The sequence below is a fragment of the Callospermophilus lateralis genome, chromosome 1 (assembly GCF_048772815.1).
Source record: "Callospermophilus lateralis isolate mCalLat2 chromosome 1, mCalLat2.hap1, whole genome shotgun sequence".
Classification (NCBI taxonomy): Eukaryota; Metazoa; Chordata; class Mammalia; order Rodentia; family Sciuridae; genus Callospermophilus; species Callospermophilus lateralis.
In genome coordinates, this window is record NC_135305.1 from 200,340,370 (window position 1) to 200,358,323 (window position 17,954).

A 17,954-nucleotide genomic window follows, 5' to 3' on the forward strand; every position below is an offset into this window, starting at 1 on the left:
CTCTGAGAGGCAGTTTAATGACTAGAGATGGTGACTGACCAGAGACCCTAGAGAGGCAAACAGGAATTGGCCTGGGACACCAGTTCCTGGCCCGTCCTGCGTGTACACATGTTCATCTACAACAGAAACCCCTGGTAGGGTCAGCCAATGCCTTCTTCGGAGCTGAACTCCAGGCTAGCCCGGCCTCCCCCCTTGCCTCTGCAGCTCCCCCAGGACCTTCCAGAAGGCCCCTTGCTGGCATCTCAGGCACTCTCTCATGCTTGGCGTCCACTATCCCTGGCTTTCACACAAAATCCACACTGGGCCCCCAAGCTAACCAGACCCTTCTTCAAATACTGAAATGGATCCTAATCAGCCTTCCCAAAGCCGAGATGTTAGCAGACACTGGGAGCCATAATTTAAATTTTATGTGCAAAGATTACAGTAGCCTGCCAAACCACCATGCAGGAAGAAAACTTTGAAATATGAAACTCTTTTGAGGGAGAAAAATCCAGATGAATCCCCTCTCCTTTCCTCCAGCTCCTGACTGGGTTCGAAGATGCCTGGGCCCTGTGCCTCTTTCATAAAGGCCTGTTTATGAGGAGAAAGTTTAATGGCTCAAAGGTAGCAGGAGAACTTTGTAACCTGCACCATTAAGAAATGCTTTCAACTCATTACACCAGCCAGCCTCTGGGCTCTATGGCAACACAGCAAAGAGATGCTGGGGGACCCCTTTCCCCTTTCTGCCCCTCTCTGTCCCTCCATCTGCTCTTCCTCCTGTCCCCGTTTGTGTGCAGTTTGCCCTCACTCAATGAAACAGAAATCCTCCTCTATTGCTTTTAGCGAAAGGACCCTCCATCTCTTTCCCTTTCTCCTGCGTCACCCTTTTGCAAACCAAGATGGCTTGCAACAGAGCCAATTGCCATTGCTCTGCCAGTTCTGTGGCTATCTTCCCCACAGGCCTGGTTCTGCTTCTTAAGTGGCGAACAGGCAGGCTGTAGAACATGTTCACGATGCTCACACGAGGCTGCCTCCAGCTCTCTATCCGCTGGGGCCCTTCCAAGTGCCTGCTGTGTAAAGGGCTTTCTTTGGGCTCATGGTCTGTATTTGACAGCATTACTTCTGATCTCAAAAAAAAAAGAAAACCCTTAGTGAGCTGCCTCTGTAGAATGGCCCAGAGAATGTGCAAGGCTTGATGACACCTGCATGGGTCACCAAGGTTATCACCTTACCTCCAGACCAGCCTGTGAAAAGCCATCCTAGCTTTTTTTCCCCAGAGAGAAACCACACACACACACACACGTGTTCACGTGCATATGCACCCTAACACTGCCTCAATTAAAACCATGTGCCGAAGGCCTTCAGCGGGAGCTTGTTTATGTTTGGAAGTAAATATTGCTCTGATGTCGCATTGTCAACATCTCTAGACAGAGACATGCTGTGTAAATAGTCGAGTAACTGAAGAGACTGGTAAACACTAGGCCTTGAGTTAGTTCAAAGAAGGACTAAGCCAAGGTCGCTGAAACGGCTGCCCAGGAAGCGGAGGAGGGATGTCCCCCAAGACACCAGATGTCCTGCAGTTGTTCATCCAGAGGGGGCTAGGAAGAAAGAGGCTCATGCTCCAAGGCCAGCACCCCCAGAATCCCATCAGGCCACATCTCCTAGGTCCCCTGCCTCATGCAGCAGCCACCCTTAGGGGCTATTCAGGGGGAATCTGCTGTTTCTCAAGGAGTTTTCTGGAAGGCTTTTGAATACAAGATTGTATCAGAAAATTGTGTAAGTCAGGACGTTTTAGGAAGCTGCTCTCTGGGCTGCAGGCCCCCATTAGGATCAGTACAGACACAAAACCAGAAAGCACGCTGCTCCCTGGGCCTCCAGCCGAGCAAAGCTTGGCTTGAGGCTTCTCATCTAGGGTTTCTGTTTCTTCTGTTACAAACAGAATAGTCATAAACAGAGCCTCTTGCCCCTCAAGCAGCAGAACAAGCCCCAAAAGATTCCCAAAAAAAGTTCAGGAAAACATTGACTCCATTGGATTGGAGGCAAGTGTGGGATTGCTGTGGGTGCAACTTAACCTCATTATTAATCATTTCCTGGCAGCCTTGGTGTAGGCTCAGTTGGCAGCAAGGGCAGATTTGCCCAGCACTTCTCCAAGTTTTCTCCCAAATACCCAAGAATACTAACAGAAGCCGGTGTGTGTGCTGAGAGAGGCCTGGGGGAGGGAAATGTACTTCAAGTCTTGATTTAACATCCTTGTTAAGAATTGTACAATTCTTTCTGCTTTATAATACATATATACTTTAATATAAAAGATGATAACTCATATATGGGTACTGGAAATTGGCTATGAGAGCAGATCTGAAGTATTCTCACCAAACACACAAAAAAGGATTACCATGTGAGGTGATGGGTATATTAATTATCTTGATTGGACTCATTATTTCCTAATGTATGCATGTAGCAAAATATCACATTTTACACTTTTTTTTAAGAGAGAGGGGGAGAGAGAGGGAGAGAGAGAATTTTAATACTTATTTTTTAGTTTTCGGCGGACACAACATCTTTGTTTGTATGTGGTGCTGAGGATCAAACCCGGGCCGCACGCATGCCAGGCGAGCACGCTACCGCTTGAGCCACATCCCCAGCCCAACACATTTTACACTTTTAAAAACTATTAGTCGGGCCTCAATAAAGCAGGTGGATGATTTTGTGGAAGATAAAGGTGTTCCTGATTCTCTACCTATTAGCAACAGTTTTTTCCCTATTCATAAATATCTAATTTTTGTGTCTTCTTTCAATATTCCAGCTCTCAGAGCTTATCAGAGAACTCTCTTGATTATGATCCTTGGGAACTGTCTATAAGTTCCTAAGCCAGTTTGTAAACTTTTATGATGTGAAGATGGCTAAAGGAAAGGAAGGAGGTGATATTTCTAGTCACACATGCCTGACAGGTGAACTGATGTCCTTTCTCAAATGCTTGACTTTGGGATATACTGACTACTATAATAGGTGGGGATGGCTGTGCAGTAGCTATGAGACACTATAGCAGATCAAAGGGTCTTGTGAGCCTCCTCTGGCAGTAGATTAAGAGCTATGATATAAAACAAGTGTCTCTTAGGTAGAAGTACTTGTTAGATGATTAAATTCAGAGTTGTTTGTTTGTTTCTTTCTTTTTAGTACCGAGAATTGAACTCACGGGAGCATTATCACTGAGCTATATCCCCAGTCCTTTTTATTTTTTATTTTGAGACAGGGTCTCACTAAATTGCTAGGTCGCTGAGGCTGACCTTGAACTTGTGGTTTTCTTACCTCGGCCTCCCTCCTAAGTCTCCAGGATTACAGGGATGTGCCACCAAACCTGGCCGAAGTCATTTATCTTTATCATTTATCTCAAGGGATGACAAAAGCTTGCTAAGTTTAGTTTTCCACTGCCCCATTCTTAATTGACATTTTATTAGAAAATGTTAGCTGGGCAGATCTGTTCTTGATTTGTTGATTTGTGCTTACTAAGACCAGTTGAACACAATATTACACCTATAGGGTACTTAGAGGTCTCTCCGGTTCTTGCACATTACTTTAGGAGGCTTGTTCTCACAAGTTGTGCATTCTGACATTTTTACAAAAGGATTGATATTTTCCCCATTCCTGATGAAATCATAGGTCACTGTTACCTAAGAGTCTTAAATAGAACTCTGACACTTATATCTGTTCAAGAGCTTCAACTCTTTCAAAGCTTGTCTACTTTCCTCATTGGTAAAGTTGAGATTAAAACACTATAATTCAAAAGCCTATAAAAGTTAATGACTATAACTGCATATGTTTTGTGCATTCAAAAGCCTCATAATTACTTAAAATATCATTAAGCTATGTTGTACTTGTTTTGTTGGAAAACTGAGATTTCAATTTTCTAAAAATCTTTAAGAAAATTCCATACTGGTCAAGAATTCTACACTTTGTCCAACTCTTTTTTGAGGTGGGGTGGCTACCAGGATTAAGACACTTGACCACTGAGCCACATCCCCAGCTCTATTTTGTATTTTATTTAGAGCCAGGATCTCACTGAGTTGCTTAGTGCCTCGTCGTGGCTGAAACTGGCTTTGAACTCGAAGTCCTCCTGTCTCATCCTCCCCAGCCACTGAGCCTGGTTCTTGTCCAACCTTTGTGTGAGTCCAGAGTATATAGTTCTATGGCCTACAATCAGAAACTCTGAATTTTTGGGGGGACCAGCAGAAAGAGCTGTCATCCTCTTTCAGGGAGGAAGAGGTCTGAGGATGCCCTTGATCTCTGGGGACAGAAACAAAGATGCTGGGACTCAAGAAAATGACCTCTTCTATGGGGCAGAGAGGATTAGTTGGGGCTTGTATAGTAATCAGGACTCTGCGCTCCTTTGCCACATCTCTTTCCTACATCTCTTGTAATTTGGCCTTCATGGTATCAGGTAAGCCTATGATGACCATGTTTGGGGAACCAATGCTCTCTGTCAATGGGCTCCGTACCAAAGCCAGAACCAGTCTCTAAACCAAAGCACAAGAGTAACATGCTCCTTTCCTGAAATAGAATTGGTTTTGTCACGTAAGAAACAATGTTAATTTGACAGGCTACCACTAGACCAAATGGCACTTTTGGGCCAACTAGTCAATAGCAACCTCTTCTTCAAGACTCTTTATTTCCATCTGTCAAATAAATCAGTACATATACTGATTTTGTTAGAATAAGACACTCTACTGCCATCTGTTGGGAAATAGTTGTAACAAACGTATACATCCTTAAGGTGAGTGGCACCCTACCCAGCCTACACAGTGCTCAGACTATACTGCCAAGTTGCACTCTTTACTCACAAGAGTGCACCCTATTTTGAGAAATGATCTTTGGATTTCAAAGACAGATGTACATCAGCAGCAGAAACTAACTTCCATCCAAGAGGTCACATGCAGGTTGTTTGGGAACAGGACTCTTGAGACCCTGCTAGAGTGGAATATGAAGTTTGCAAGGATGTTTCGTGTGTGTGTGTGTGTGTGTGTGTGTGTGTGTGTGTGTGTGTAATTGGTGCATTATGGTTATACATAAAAGTGAAATTCATTATGAAATGTTCATACACGTAACATAGTTTGGTTAATTTCATTCCACTGTTCCTCCCCTTTCCCATCTACTCTATTGACCTTCTGTTTTCATGAGATGAGATCCCTCTCTTTTTTGTTAATTCCTTATTTCTCTCTAGCTTCTACATAAGAAAACATTCAAACCTCAGTGTTCTGAGTTAGGCTTATTTCACTTAGCGTGATATTCTCCAATTCCATTCATTTACTAGCGAATGATTTAATTTCATTCTTCCTCATAGTTGAGTAAAACTCCATTGTGTACATGCCATATTTCTTTCCTTTATCCATTCATCTGTCGACAGGCACCTAAGCTGGTTTCACAACTTGGCTATCATGAATTGCACTGCTATAAACACCAATGTGGCTATATCCCCATAGTTTGCTGATTTTAGTTCTTTTGGATATATACCAAGGAGTGGGATAGCTGGATCATATGGTGGTTCCATTCCATATGAGGAGTCTCCATACTGCTTTCCAGAGTGGTTGTACTAATTTGCAGTCCCCCGCAACAATGTATGAGTATATATTTCCCCCCACATCCTCATACAAAGCTTTTTTCTGAGAGCACTGCCAGCTGGGGCGTTCAGGCCTAATGCCAACGTCATTCCACTAAGAGAAGAGAGCTTGCTTCTGTATGCGTATGAGAGATGACAGAGCCGTCACTGTGTTGGAAACAAAAATGACATCCATAAAAACATGAACATAAGCCTGGCATGCATGAGGTCCTGGTTCAATCCCCAGCATGAAAAAAGAAAAAAATAAAAGAAAGGAAGAAGGAAGGAAAGAAAAGCATGAGACATAAGAGCCACGTGAAAGCACTAGTTGGACTAAGTAAGTGCTCTAAATCCTCACTTAGTGGTTCACATACTCCATAGCAGATCCTTAAGCTAGCATGGCTAGAAGTAAAGCCAATTTTTTTCCTTCCTAAAGATGAACAATTCTGATTCTGCAGGACAAGGCACATTGATGCCCTTTACTTCTAGAATCCTTCAATTCATTCAGTGAGTCAACCAACAAATAACTGAATTCTGTATCAGCTAACTGAATTCTGTTTCAGCTAACTTCTGCTGCATAACCAGCCACCCTGAAGTCCAGTGGCCTGAAAGCGGCATCCATCTAGGAAACTCACAGTTCCATGGTTGGCAATCTGGACCCAGCTCAACTGGGCAGCTCTTCAGTCTTTGCTGAACTCCCATGTGTGCTTGCAAACAGAGGCTTATTGGTCAGGGAGGGCCTCTGCTGGGGGCTCATCTTTCAACAGTTGGACCCCTGTTTGCAGGGAGGCAGGGAAAGGTTCTGAGAAAATAACTGGAAGTATGCAAGGCCCTTTGGTGCTTCAGATACAGCAACGCCTCCCTCACATCCAACTATCTAAGCAAGCCTTGGTTGGGCCCAAGTCAGGAGCCCCATGGAAATATCTGCAGACATATGGTCAAGCACAGGGATGCCAGAGAATGAAGGATTGTGGGCATTTTTGCAACTTATCACTGGTACCAATGACAGCATGATCTAAGTCCTACCCTCAAGGAATCCTAAGACAAATGCAGAAGCTAACATGGGAGCAGCCTGTGGCCATTTGGCTTGATTGATGCCACTGTAGGGATATGTTATTTCTCTACAATTAAAACGGAGTCAGCTGGGATTATTGAGACTTTACACTATCAGCAGCCAGAGGTATAAGCCTAAGTTTCATGAGTATATTCCTCTCATATAATTATGCCCAATTAGACACATCTCCATCTCTAAAGAATAATTCAAGGACTGGGGCAGTAACTCAGTGGCAGGGTGCTTGCCTGGCACATGTGAGGCACTGGGTTTGATCCTCAGCACCACATAAAAATAAAGGCATGCTGTCCATTGACAACTACAAAACAATTTTTTAAAAATAGTTCCAGCAGTTGCTTCTTAGGGAGACCTTTTCATCTTCCCATTGAGTCTTGCTCTTTATTTCTGGGTCCTTACCCGGTAACTTTTGCTAATGATCCAGAATATTCATATCAAGCCCCCTTTCCTCATCCCCTGCAGAAGAGAGAAGGTGGTGGAGGTTTAAGGAGAGAAAAGTGTATGAGTGGGGACATCAGAAGGTAGGGTTCTGACGAATGTGCTCTTATGCTGGGAAGGAACGTCTAGGGCTGGAGACACCAGGAATTCAGTGTCTCTTTACAGAAGTGACCTCAAGACATGGGACTCTGGCCAGGTGTTTTAAGAAGGCTTCTGTCCCTGCTCCCCCGAGTCATTCAAATTGTGCTGCCTTGGCAACTCCACTTAAAGCAAATGCTTGGGGTTCCTTTGGCAATGTGGGAAGTACCTGGCAGCCTCCTGACAGTTCTCATGTTCAGCTAGGCTAGTGACACCCCTTCTGAATGATAGGGGAAGTGGTACAGCCAGGCAATTCCTAATCTCTACCTTGCTTCTCTACTTTGGGGGGAACTTGTGGCTATCAGGGTAACTACTATGGTTTGGATATATGCTATGAGTGTGTTCCCCAAGAGTTCATATGTTGGAAGCCTGGTCCCCAGTAGAAGTATTGGGACCTTTAAGCAGTGGAACCCGCTGGGCGTGGTGGCACATGACTGTAATCCCAGCAGCTCAGGAGGCTGCAGCAGGAAGATCATGAGTCCAAAGCCAACCTCAGCAACTTAGCAAGGCCCTAAGCAACTCAGCAAGATCCTGTCTCTAAATAAAATATAAAAAAGGCTGAGGATGAATCTCAGTGGTTAAGCACCTCTGGGGTCGATCCCTGATACCCCCCCCCAAAAAAAGTGGGTGAGAGGTGGAACCTAATGAGGTGATTGAGTCAGTGGGGGTGCTGCCCTTGAAAAAAATTGTTTTCGTTCTTGTGGGACGCCTATTAGTTCTCATGAGAAGGTTATTAGAATAAGCCTGACCCTTACTCATTCTCTGGCTTCCTATCTTGCGTAATCTCTCCCTCTTGCGTGGGCTCCCATTCACCATGAAGCCCTTGCCAAAGACTGAACCAATGGTTCTATCCTCTTTTGGACTTTCAGCCTTCAAAACTATGGGCTAAATAAACCCCTTTTCTTTATCCAGGATCTAGTCTCAGGTATTTCACTATAGCAAGGAAAAAATGGACTAATTCAGTAACTATGAATGCTTCCTTGAATGCTTGGTTCATAAGGCAGAAGCTAGAGGACACGTGCACACACAACAAAGAGGCTAAGTGTGCCTGTGAGAACTGATTTTGCTGCATGATTTGTTGAGGGCAGGCTTTTTATTTGCACTCACTGTTGGCAGCAGATTGCAGAGATGGTTAGTCTCCAGGGTTTTCAAATATGACCATGGGAATTACAAACTAAATGATAGCGTGGTGCCGAACGCTGTGGTGCAGCAGCTCTGCCAGAGGCAGGTCAAGTGTGTACCACTGTTTGATTTCCCTATTCAAGGGCATTGAAACAAGGCTTTGAATGCAACTCATTTATTTAGGAAGTGAGCTCAAAAAACACTTGCAGGAAGACGGGAGTGAGACAGGGACAGGAAGGAAGCAATAAAGGTGTGCTATATGGAGCTGGTCACCACTGTGGGCAAGTGTCACTGGGAAAATGTGTAGAACATGTTCCTGAGGAGGTTTCTGCCGGCCCAGGTGAAAGGGAGCTGGGGTATTTGTGCACCCTCTATAGTGAGTCATAGTGAAGGGCAGATACAGGGAGGGATGTCTGCCCTGAGAAACAGAGACCTCTTATGCTGGTTCACTAAGGACAAGAGATGCCAGATCTCTCTGGGTATGGGAGAAAAGGTAAGCTCTGGTCTACAAAAAGTTGTTTAAATGCTTGGCCATTGTTCCTATGATGATCGTGTGAGGAAAAACTGGAAACTGCCTTAGCATATGTGACAAGTCAGAAGACCAAATGTGACATCAGAGGAGGGGGCCGTTTTTCCCCCACAGCTAGAATCAGCTCTAGGGAGTCCACACTGATGACTCCGCTGCAGGCATGAGAGAAAGATCTAGATGACAGCAAGGCAGACTGTGGACCTGCAGATGCTTTCAAAAGCATATCATATCAGAGCATTACTTGCCAAATTGTCCCACACATGTGTATTAACTCTCAGGATATTGGTAAGTTCGTCAAAAATTGAATAAGCCGAGGAAATGTTAGGCCCCTGAGTTTCTTTCCCACCAGAGAGCCTTTGCTCTTCTACTGTAGATTGCAAATCTCTCGAAGAAAGGATGCAATATTTTCCAAACTTATTTGACCATCAGACCTTTTCTTACTCCCGAACTCCTGTGAGCACCCAGCTTGGGAAACAGTATACCAGAAGCGTGTTTCAAGGACCAAACAGGTTGCCACAAAATAGCCTGCAGAATGTCCATGCGTTTTGAAAAGTGGCTCCATATAATGCTTCGTTTGCCAGTGTGTTTTCTCATCTGAGGAGTACTCAAGGCTTCCTGGGCCTAGGGGGTTGGTCAGTCCTAGGCCAGGATGTCTTGGAATCAAAATAGCCAATCCTCCAGCATTACTAATCCGGCTCTTCCTCTCTCTGCCTTTCAGATGGGCTTCTTCCGCAGAAGGTACAAAGAAATTATTGAAGCTGAGAAGAACCGGAAAGAGAACGAAGACAGTTGGGACTGGGTCCAGAAAAACCAGTGACCTGCCACACCATTCGCATGACCCAATCACTGGCCTGTCATCCTTGATCTTTGTATCTTCCATATTTGGAAGAAAAAAAAAATCTTCTCCAGATTTTTCGGAGGCCCCACTGATGCTGTTCTCTTCCTCGTTGTGTCAAAGCCCAGGTGTGAGGCCCAGGCAGCCACTTCAGCCAGGTCCCATGACCGGAAGCCACCATCACTTCCTTCTGAAGATGAACTCTGAACTTTGGAAACGAGCTACAGAGCCGAGCAATATTTATGGATGCAACATGCGTGGTCAACCCTCAGGGGAAAACTGTTACCTAAAAGTATTTTTTATAAATATAAGCCTTTTATACTGATTATGTCTTTATATTTGTATCAATGTTTTATTATTTCTATTAAATAGTTATATAATTCACTCAAGCACTGATATCTGGCCTGAAATCTTGGAAATACATGTACCTGTATACAAAATTTAAAGGACAAAAATCTTATTGTACTTTGGAACTTGCTGTTAAAAAAAAAAAAAAAAGAAAGAAAAAAAAAACTTGCAGATAAAATAAGCTGAAGAAACCTCATGAAACAAATCCACTGAATGAGCAGTACCGCATAGAAACTGTGGATGTGGCAAGACCCCCCCCCAAGACACTTCTCATCGTTATTGCCTGGAGTCAAGTTTTGGAGTCATGTGCTAAAGAATTATAACTGCTTTTTCAACTGTACCTTTCAATGGAAGATTCTCAACAGGAATTTGGATGGAAAACCTGATTCCTAGCAGCAAGTCTACTCTGCGTCACCTCTATGCAGCAGACATCTTCCCCTCTTTCTGCTTGAATTGATGGATGAAAGCCTGGAGCAATGCCAGTTGGTCATCTGGTAAACCTCAAGGTGGCATATCCTCCTGGACATCGTGCATCAGTGTTCACGCCAGACCAGGACTCCATCAGTGTCCCCCACACAAAGACATGATTCTGAAAGCTCTGAGGCATTGCCTTTCCATGGTTGCTTTGGTTCAGAGGACTCCATTTCCTGCTACTCTTGCTTTCCCAACTCATGCTGATTACAGATTCCTTCTTAGAGATGACTTTCAACTGTTCTTTTAAAATTGTTTTTATTATTTCAAATGTTTTAGGTGGAATTCTCCAGAAGTAGACCCTTAAATCAGGATTCATTTGCAAGTAACTTATTAAGGAAGTGTTCAGGGAGCAGGAGGGTGAATACCAGTGAGGGAGGATGTGGGGTTAGGACCTGTCAGGGAGGAAGCCAGGCAAAGGGGCCATTTCAGGGCAAATAATGCCTCAGAGTTGTCCCAACTGGGACAACTAGTATTTCCACAGCCTATGGCTGGGAGTAGATGGCTCTCGCCTCCCCAGGAGAGCTACAGGTGCACCCCCAGCCCAGGAAAATAGAAATGGTGCAAAAGAATTGATGCAGAGATCTGAACATAGTATCAATCTGCCCCTGGTCTCCCACATGCGGTAATGCTGAGTTATGGCCATCAGCGTTCAAACTGTCTACTTGATGGTATTTGATGTTAGATACACTGTGCTGCCCAGTTCTAAGTGTGGTGCAAATTTCTAAAAGGGCACTGAGATGCTGGATGGAGCATGCTCAGTACTGCACCTGGCCCCTGATGAATGCTCGGTAGCTACTAGAAGCTATGGCTGCTGTCCCTGCTGCTGGATAACCGTCTAACAAGACAGAAATTGGGGCTAGGCAGAGGGTCTGACAAAGGGTCTCAATGACTTATTAGAGCCTGCTGAAGCCCCAGCTACATACAGATGGTGTCATCTGGGAATGAGACAATATACAAGATCAAGAATCTTTCTTATTAGGACCTTGTTTACTGGACACTAACATGCTAGGTGTCTCTGAACACTGTTGAAAAGACAACTTCAGGGGACACAAGTTTTCTGTACACATTTCTATCTACATTCTTGGCTAGTACTTGCAAATATATCTAAAGTTTTGGCCAAATCATGTGGGTGCTGGGGCAGGTGCCAATCTGGCATGGAACGTGTGTCTTTTGGTTTCCTATTATTTTGCAGTGATTGTGGTACAGGCAGAAAATATCATGCTTTCCTTCCTGGTGAACATGAGAATGGACAGCAAAAACCGTGAGCTAAACTGATCCTAGAAGTCAGGGATATTGCTTTTTTAACTGTGGGATAAATTGTAGGATCAGGGCAGGATCAGGCAAAGAAGCCAGTTCTCACACAGTTTGTGAATTTTATCAAAGCAATATGAAGGGCTGGGTTTGTAGCTCAGTGGTAAAGCACTTGCCTAGCATGTGTGAGCCACTGGGTCTGATTCTCAGCACCGCACAAAAAGATAAAAGTCTGTCGACTAAAAAAAAAAAAAATGATATGAAAAGAAGTCTTGGGGTGGGGTTTAGTCACTCCTTCAATGGCCACATATGGGATTCCTGCTGTGTGTCAGGCACTGTGATAGATGCCAGAGGGTCCCCAGAGAATACCCAGGCATGTTGGGCCCTCCCTTAATGGGTATAGAGTGTGGATTCTGTTATGAGACTCCATTTGCAACTTTCCTTGGATGGACTTTCATTAATTTTACCATGTTTTCCTTTAGCAAATCATTTAAGATTCTTAGGTGGTAAACCCAGGACAGCTCCATTATCAGCTTTGGCCAAATGCATTTATTGCCACTAACCTTCTTCCTGAGAAAGGTTCAGACTCATCCATCACAGTGTAGAAGGGTGACTCACAAGGTCCATGGTTCTGCCAGCTAGAAGGCAAAGCCCCGTTTGTGGACCCCTGTGGGGAGTCCTGGAGCTGGGATCCGTGCACTTCTGCTTGATTCTGAATAGTAGACCCAGTTGAGTGGTTACATACTCAGGAGGTCACTCAGACTCCATCAGGCAGTTTTTAGGAGAACTATACTTGATACCACCAGGAGCAAATACTGGAAGCCACCCAAGAACCCATCTGGGAAAGGATGGTGCCTCTGTTTGTCATATCCTGCTGAGTGGCAGGCGGGACTACAGAGTCCGGGAGGTAGTAATTTAGCACAGTGATGGAGAAAGAAGTGCTCTGGACAGTTCACTGCTCCATTCCAACTCCATAGCTCTCCTTAGTCTTAGGGTTGGGAAGCAGACAGGACTGGCTAGTGTGTCTGTGTTGTCTCTCCAAGGATTCTCTCCAAATCCCACCATGTATCCCATTCCACCCTTCTTGCTTCTATGGATGGGTTCATTGTGGAATCTTCACATATTCTCTTGGGTACCATTATTCCAGTCTGCTTCAGGTTTTAATCAGTTATTGAAGGACTAACATGCTTTTTAAATATGAAAAAAAACTTAGAAAAAAAGAAATTGAGTAAAATAATGCCCCGTTTCCAAAAATAGATTCCCCTATGCTCAATTCATACAGTGAGCCCTGGACCTGTCATCAAGAAGTATCCATTAAGTTCAGATGCAAGGAGACACTAGTAGAAGGAGCAGGGTCCACTGGCTTTGTGGTTATGGCTATGTGGCACACTCAGAATCACTGTCACTGAGATTTCCTTTGGCAATGCTTCAGGAAATCTCTCTTGGCACCACCAGTGTTTTTAGAGATTTGACAAACTTTTAGAAAGTGCTCTTCCACCGAGTCATGGGTAGCCTGCTGTTCTAGAAGCAAAGGCAAGGAGGTTGGCAGGAAACAGAAAAGCTGTGGCACTCCCAAAACACCTGGGGCTTGTCTTCCGTGCACAATTAATTATGGTGGACTTCCCAGGACCCAGGTGCTGTGTGCCACCTGTTGAACCCCAGCATGGTGGTTTTTTAAAAGGTATTCATGACTTTTATTTTTGGGTGAGGCATTATGGCCAGGTAATGCAATTATGCCTGATTATTTGTGAAATATACACCTGGTAAACCAGTCCTGATTTCCTGGTTCCAGTTTCCCAGAATGTATAGGTGCTACAAAGAATTCTTATTTGGGGAATGGGCTAAGGATGTAGCTTAGTGGCAGAGCACTTGTCTAACATGCACAAGGCCTTAGGTTCAATCCCCAGCATAACAACAACAACAAAAAATTTTGCCATTTGGGAGAAATGGGCTCTTTAGCAGACAGAAGGCAGGAAGTGAGCATAATTTAGCGTGCCCCACGATTGCAGTTTTAACTGATGTTTTAGTTGGTCTTGTTTTGATCTATAGGGTAATAATATACACAGTTGAGAATATTTTCTGCAATAATAGCTGAAAGGAGGAGACGGAGCCAATAGGGCCAAACTGAACCTTCTAGAATGTCTTCTGACTTTTCAGCACATGGGAGGGATAAGGAGCAAATTTCCCAACATGGTGCAATGCTTTATAGCACAATGATCTAGATTTCAGATTTTGTTAGGGTGTTTTGTTTTTAATTCTAATGTGCACGGTGTGATTGGCAGCATAAGTTAAAAAGCTTTAAGAGTGATTAATTGCATGGCAGTGCACCCACGCTCTCTCCACTTACAGAACTTTACTGAGGCATCATGTACATTTCTGTGGAGGAATTTTGGTGGGAAGGGTGTTCCTCTGTTTGATGTCTCCTTTATTAAAGTCTATGCAGTCACTTCTAATTTACTTGCACTGTTTGGGAAATGTCAGGTTTACAAAAATACATGTTTGGAATAAACAAAAAATGGCTGCAAATGATTCAGGAGCTCAGTCTGCAATTTCTCTGCTAATAAGAACTTTCTAAGGTGTAATAAAACAGGAGCATTAAAAGAGCATGTCAATGTCCATCTAATTCCACATGAACAACCCTCTTGATGTGGCTGAAGTGTCCCCAATCCTTGCCCTCCCTGCTGTGACCACCACCTTCTCTTTATCACCCTCCTCCCACCCAAGGGCTACACCTGGGATCTGGATCTGGAGATAAATGTGTCCAAATTAAATGCGCAGATTTCCTCATTCTTCATAGACTTCTCCTATGTGTGTCCCCCAGTCACTAAGCATCTCTCCAGAAGCTCTTTGGTAGTAATCTTTCATATTTATAGCTATTGCATCGTCTCAGGTTTTTTTTTTTTAAATCTCCACCTGCCTAGTTATAACTTGTTCTTAACACAAATATTGTTCATTTGTTTTTGTTTTTTTCTTAGATGGCACCAACAAAATCCATCTGTTACATTAGTCTTTTTCGAATACGCCTTTGGCTGTACCAATCAAATCTACTGGTTTTTGCCTTGTTTCATCACTAAATGGTTTTTATATGAATTAAAATCTTTAACTGCCTTTATTTTTAAAATTCACACATACACCACAAAGAGGTATGAAAAGGTACACACAGTTTAAGCTTGGTTGTCTTTACGTAGGCAGGATTGTCAATGTTTTTGCTTTATGTTTTGTTTTTACTCATCTGAGTTTTGGTTTTTTGTAGTAAGCATTTTATTTCTTCTGTAGCAATGAAACAAGAAAATTACTTTTAAATAAAATTGCATCCAGGAGGATGTGCAAGAAGCTACGGTGGGGTGGAGCTCTGGCTCCCCTTTCCCAGTTGCTGGGCAAGCAGTGTCTGTGTGTGTCTCCACCAATACCTCCACTGCCACCCACTGCCGGATGCTGCTTCTATTTGAGGAAGAGAAAGAGGAGGAGGAGGAGTGCAAGCTCAGAGACACAAGTACACAAATGAAAAACAAAGTATTTTATCAAACAATTCAGCAATCAAATATAACATTTTGCTGCTTGGAATCTAGACTCCCTGTGCCCTCAGTGTGCCTGCAGCAACTTTAGATCATAGTCGAGGGATCTGTGAAGTTTGGGCTTGTACCCTAGATGAAGAAAATCTGCCAAGTTATCCAAAAACATAATTAAGTGGCTATGGGCACCGAGGTGCCAGGTGTGGTTGCAAGAGCCAGGAGGGAATACAGGACTAATGCTGACTACCGGTACCAGCTTTTGCGGTGTAATGTGGACTTGTTCAAGATAATTCAGCTAGGACTGACATTTATGAATGAACAAAAGGAATACCCTCCAGGAACTTCAACCTGGCAGTTTAATTTTAAATTTAGTTTAATGGTTCTGTAGAGGTACTACAGTATCCAGTAGTATCCAGTTTAAGAAACATGAGGAGGAAGGAATTGAGACCCAGTACTTTGCAGAACTTCTTATGAATGATTGCAGGAGTGGTCCTCTGCGAAGGGGTCCAGTGGTTATCATTTCATAAGTCATGACTGACTTGGGCTATTGAACAGAAATCCTGACCAACTCTAATTTGCCCAAAGAAGAACTTGACTTCTTTGAGATCCTTCAATTGTTTTTCTCCTATCACTTATGAGGTGAAATAACTCATGAAGAGCTGCAAAAATCTTTTTTTGGAGGGGGGGAAGGGATACTAGGGATTGAACCTAAGAGCACTTAACCACTTGGCCACATCCCCATTCCTTTTTATTTTGAGACAGGGTCTTGCTGAGATGCTTAGGGCCTCGCTAAGTTGCTGAGGCTGGCTTTGAACTCACGATCCTCCTACCTCAGCCCCCAGAGCCATTGGGGTTACAGGCATTCACTACTGTACCTCTTTTGCAAAAAAACAATCTTAAAAGTGGATTATAGCAAGTTGCTCAAAAGTTAGAGCTGGATAGGACCACAACATCAGACAGGATCCGATCCATTTCTTACAAGAATGGCTTTTTTCAAAAGGGAGAGAAATGTTGTTTGAAAAACATTGATGATGCCAAATATCGTGGTCATTTGTACCGCCTTGGTTGTGGTTCATCTATGTACAGAATGGCACAGGGAATGCATATGGAGAGGAAGCCAACAAGCAGTCAGAACCTAGAATAATCCATTTATTTATTTTTTTATTTACTTTTATTTATTTTTTTGAGCTACATGCATGCTTGTGTGTATATTTTATCTCTGGTTGAATCCTTTGAACCACAGACAATACCTTTCTCTCCCTTTTGAAGCCTATTTGATTTTTGCCTTTCGGTACCAAGTATGACATTCCCATCTCAGATCTTATTTAAACAGAAGTATATTCAGGTTAGAAATAAAATAAAATTACACCCAGGAGAGCTGGGGACGTGGCTCAGTGATAGGGTACTTGTCTCATAGGAATGAGGCCCTGGATTCAATCCTCAAACAAAAGAAGAAAGGAAATTACATCCAGGAGAATATGAATTGCTGAGCTAAAAGAGACCCCAAATTGTAGGTCTGGAAAGAAAGGAAACATGCTTCAGCAAAGAGCACGGGTGAGCCTGACCCTTCAGGACACTGATCTAGTGAATAGTTTCAAGCATTTTAAATCCGGGGGCTTCCTGGCTTAACAAACATGCCTCCCTCTCTAATACTAATTAAACATGCTCCTCTATGTTGGCCCAGTTCATTTTTCCTAAACCAAGAAAGGGCCTCAACAAACTCAAAGGAATCAAAAGACACAAAATTAAGAAGAAGAGAAATCATGCATTAGGGCTCTGCTTCCTGATCAGTCAGAATTTTATAGCCCACCAGGTTACCTCTCACCCTTAAAGTCCTTCTGTTCATCAGGCTAACTGCATTCAGTAATAGAATTCACACAACTGCTTACGTAGAGCTGAATCTACCCTAGCAAACCAAAAGGAGGCCCTCCATCAGCAAGATCATTAGGTGGCCCTAAGATCATGTTGGATCACTCTAGGGGCACATCCAACTAGAAAGTATATAATGTGATATTGCTAGCTCTGCTCTGGAATCTGGGCCTGCTGCCAGGCTCTGCTTCACCTGAGTCTAATCCAAATTATTTCATACTTTGACTCTTCAGTAATTGAAAAAATTCTAAAATTTAAAACAAATCTCAGTAGAGGTTTAACTACTGCCTCTAGAAGACGCCCATCTGGTGAAGAAATTAGAGGCATTTCACAAAGGATCTCTAGGAAACCTTTCTTCTTAGAAATGGCAGAGGAGGAAAAAATGAACTTCTGTCCAATCCCACATCTATTCAGAATCCACCTGATCAGTTAGGAGAATATTTGGCTCCAGATAAAACTCCAAAATAACAATGGTTTAAACATAGATGGTATCCCTCATTCACATAAAAGAAGACCAGATGTGAGTCATCAGGTTCTGGTATAGCCATCTCAGGGATAATCAGGACACCAGCTCCTGTCTTTCTCACATGTGGATTCCATCCTCAGGGTGGCCTCTTGGTTCCATACGGCTACTAGGGCACCAACCATCATTTCAAGCCAACAGCCGAGGAGGATAAAATAGCATATGCTCCCTTCTTTTTAACTAGCCTTCCCAGGAGTCTTGTATAAATTGGTCAGAAATTAATCATAGATGCGCCATCCACAAAGGAGGCTGGGCAATGTATTAAAGACTAAGAGGA

At 43.4% G+C, this 17,954-nt stretch overlaps 1 protein-coding gene and 1 pseudogene across 1 annotated transcript in view; both read left to right on the forward strand.

Moving 5' to 3' along the window:
* Itga9 (integrin subunit alpha 9) overlaps nt 1-14,302 on the forward strand; it is a 322,017-nt gene extending 307,715 nt beyond the window's left edge. Inside the window, exon 28 of the mRNA XM_076843659.2 lies at nt 9,584-14,302. Coding sequence (XP_076699774.1) covers nt 9,584-9,682 — 99 coding nt within the window. The 3' untranslated portion in view covers nt 9,683-14,302. The remainder of the gene's footprint in view (nt 1-9,583) is intronic.
* On the forward strand, nt 13,488-17,195 carry LOC143399628 (CCR4-NOT transcription complex subunit 7-like; annotated as a pseudogene).
* The last annotated feature ends 759 nt before the right edge of the window (nt 17,196-17,954 follow it).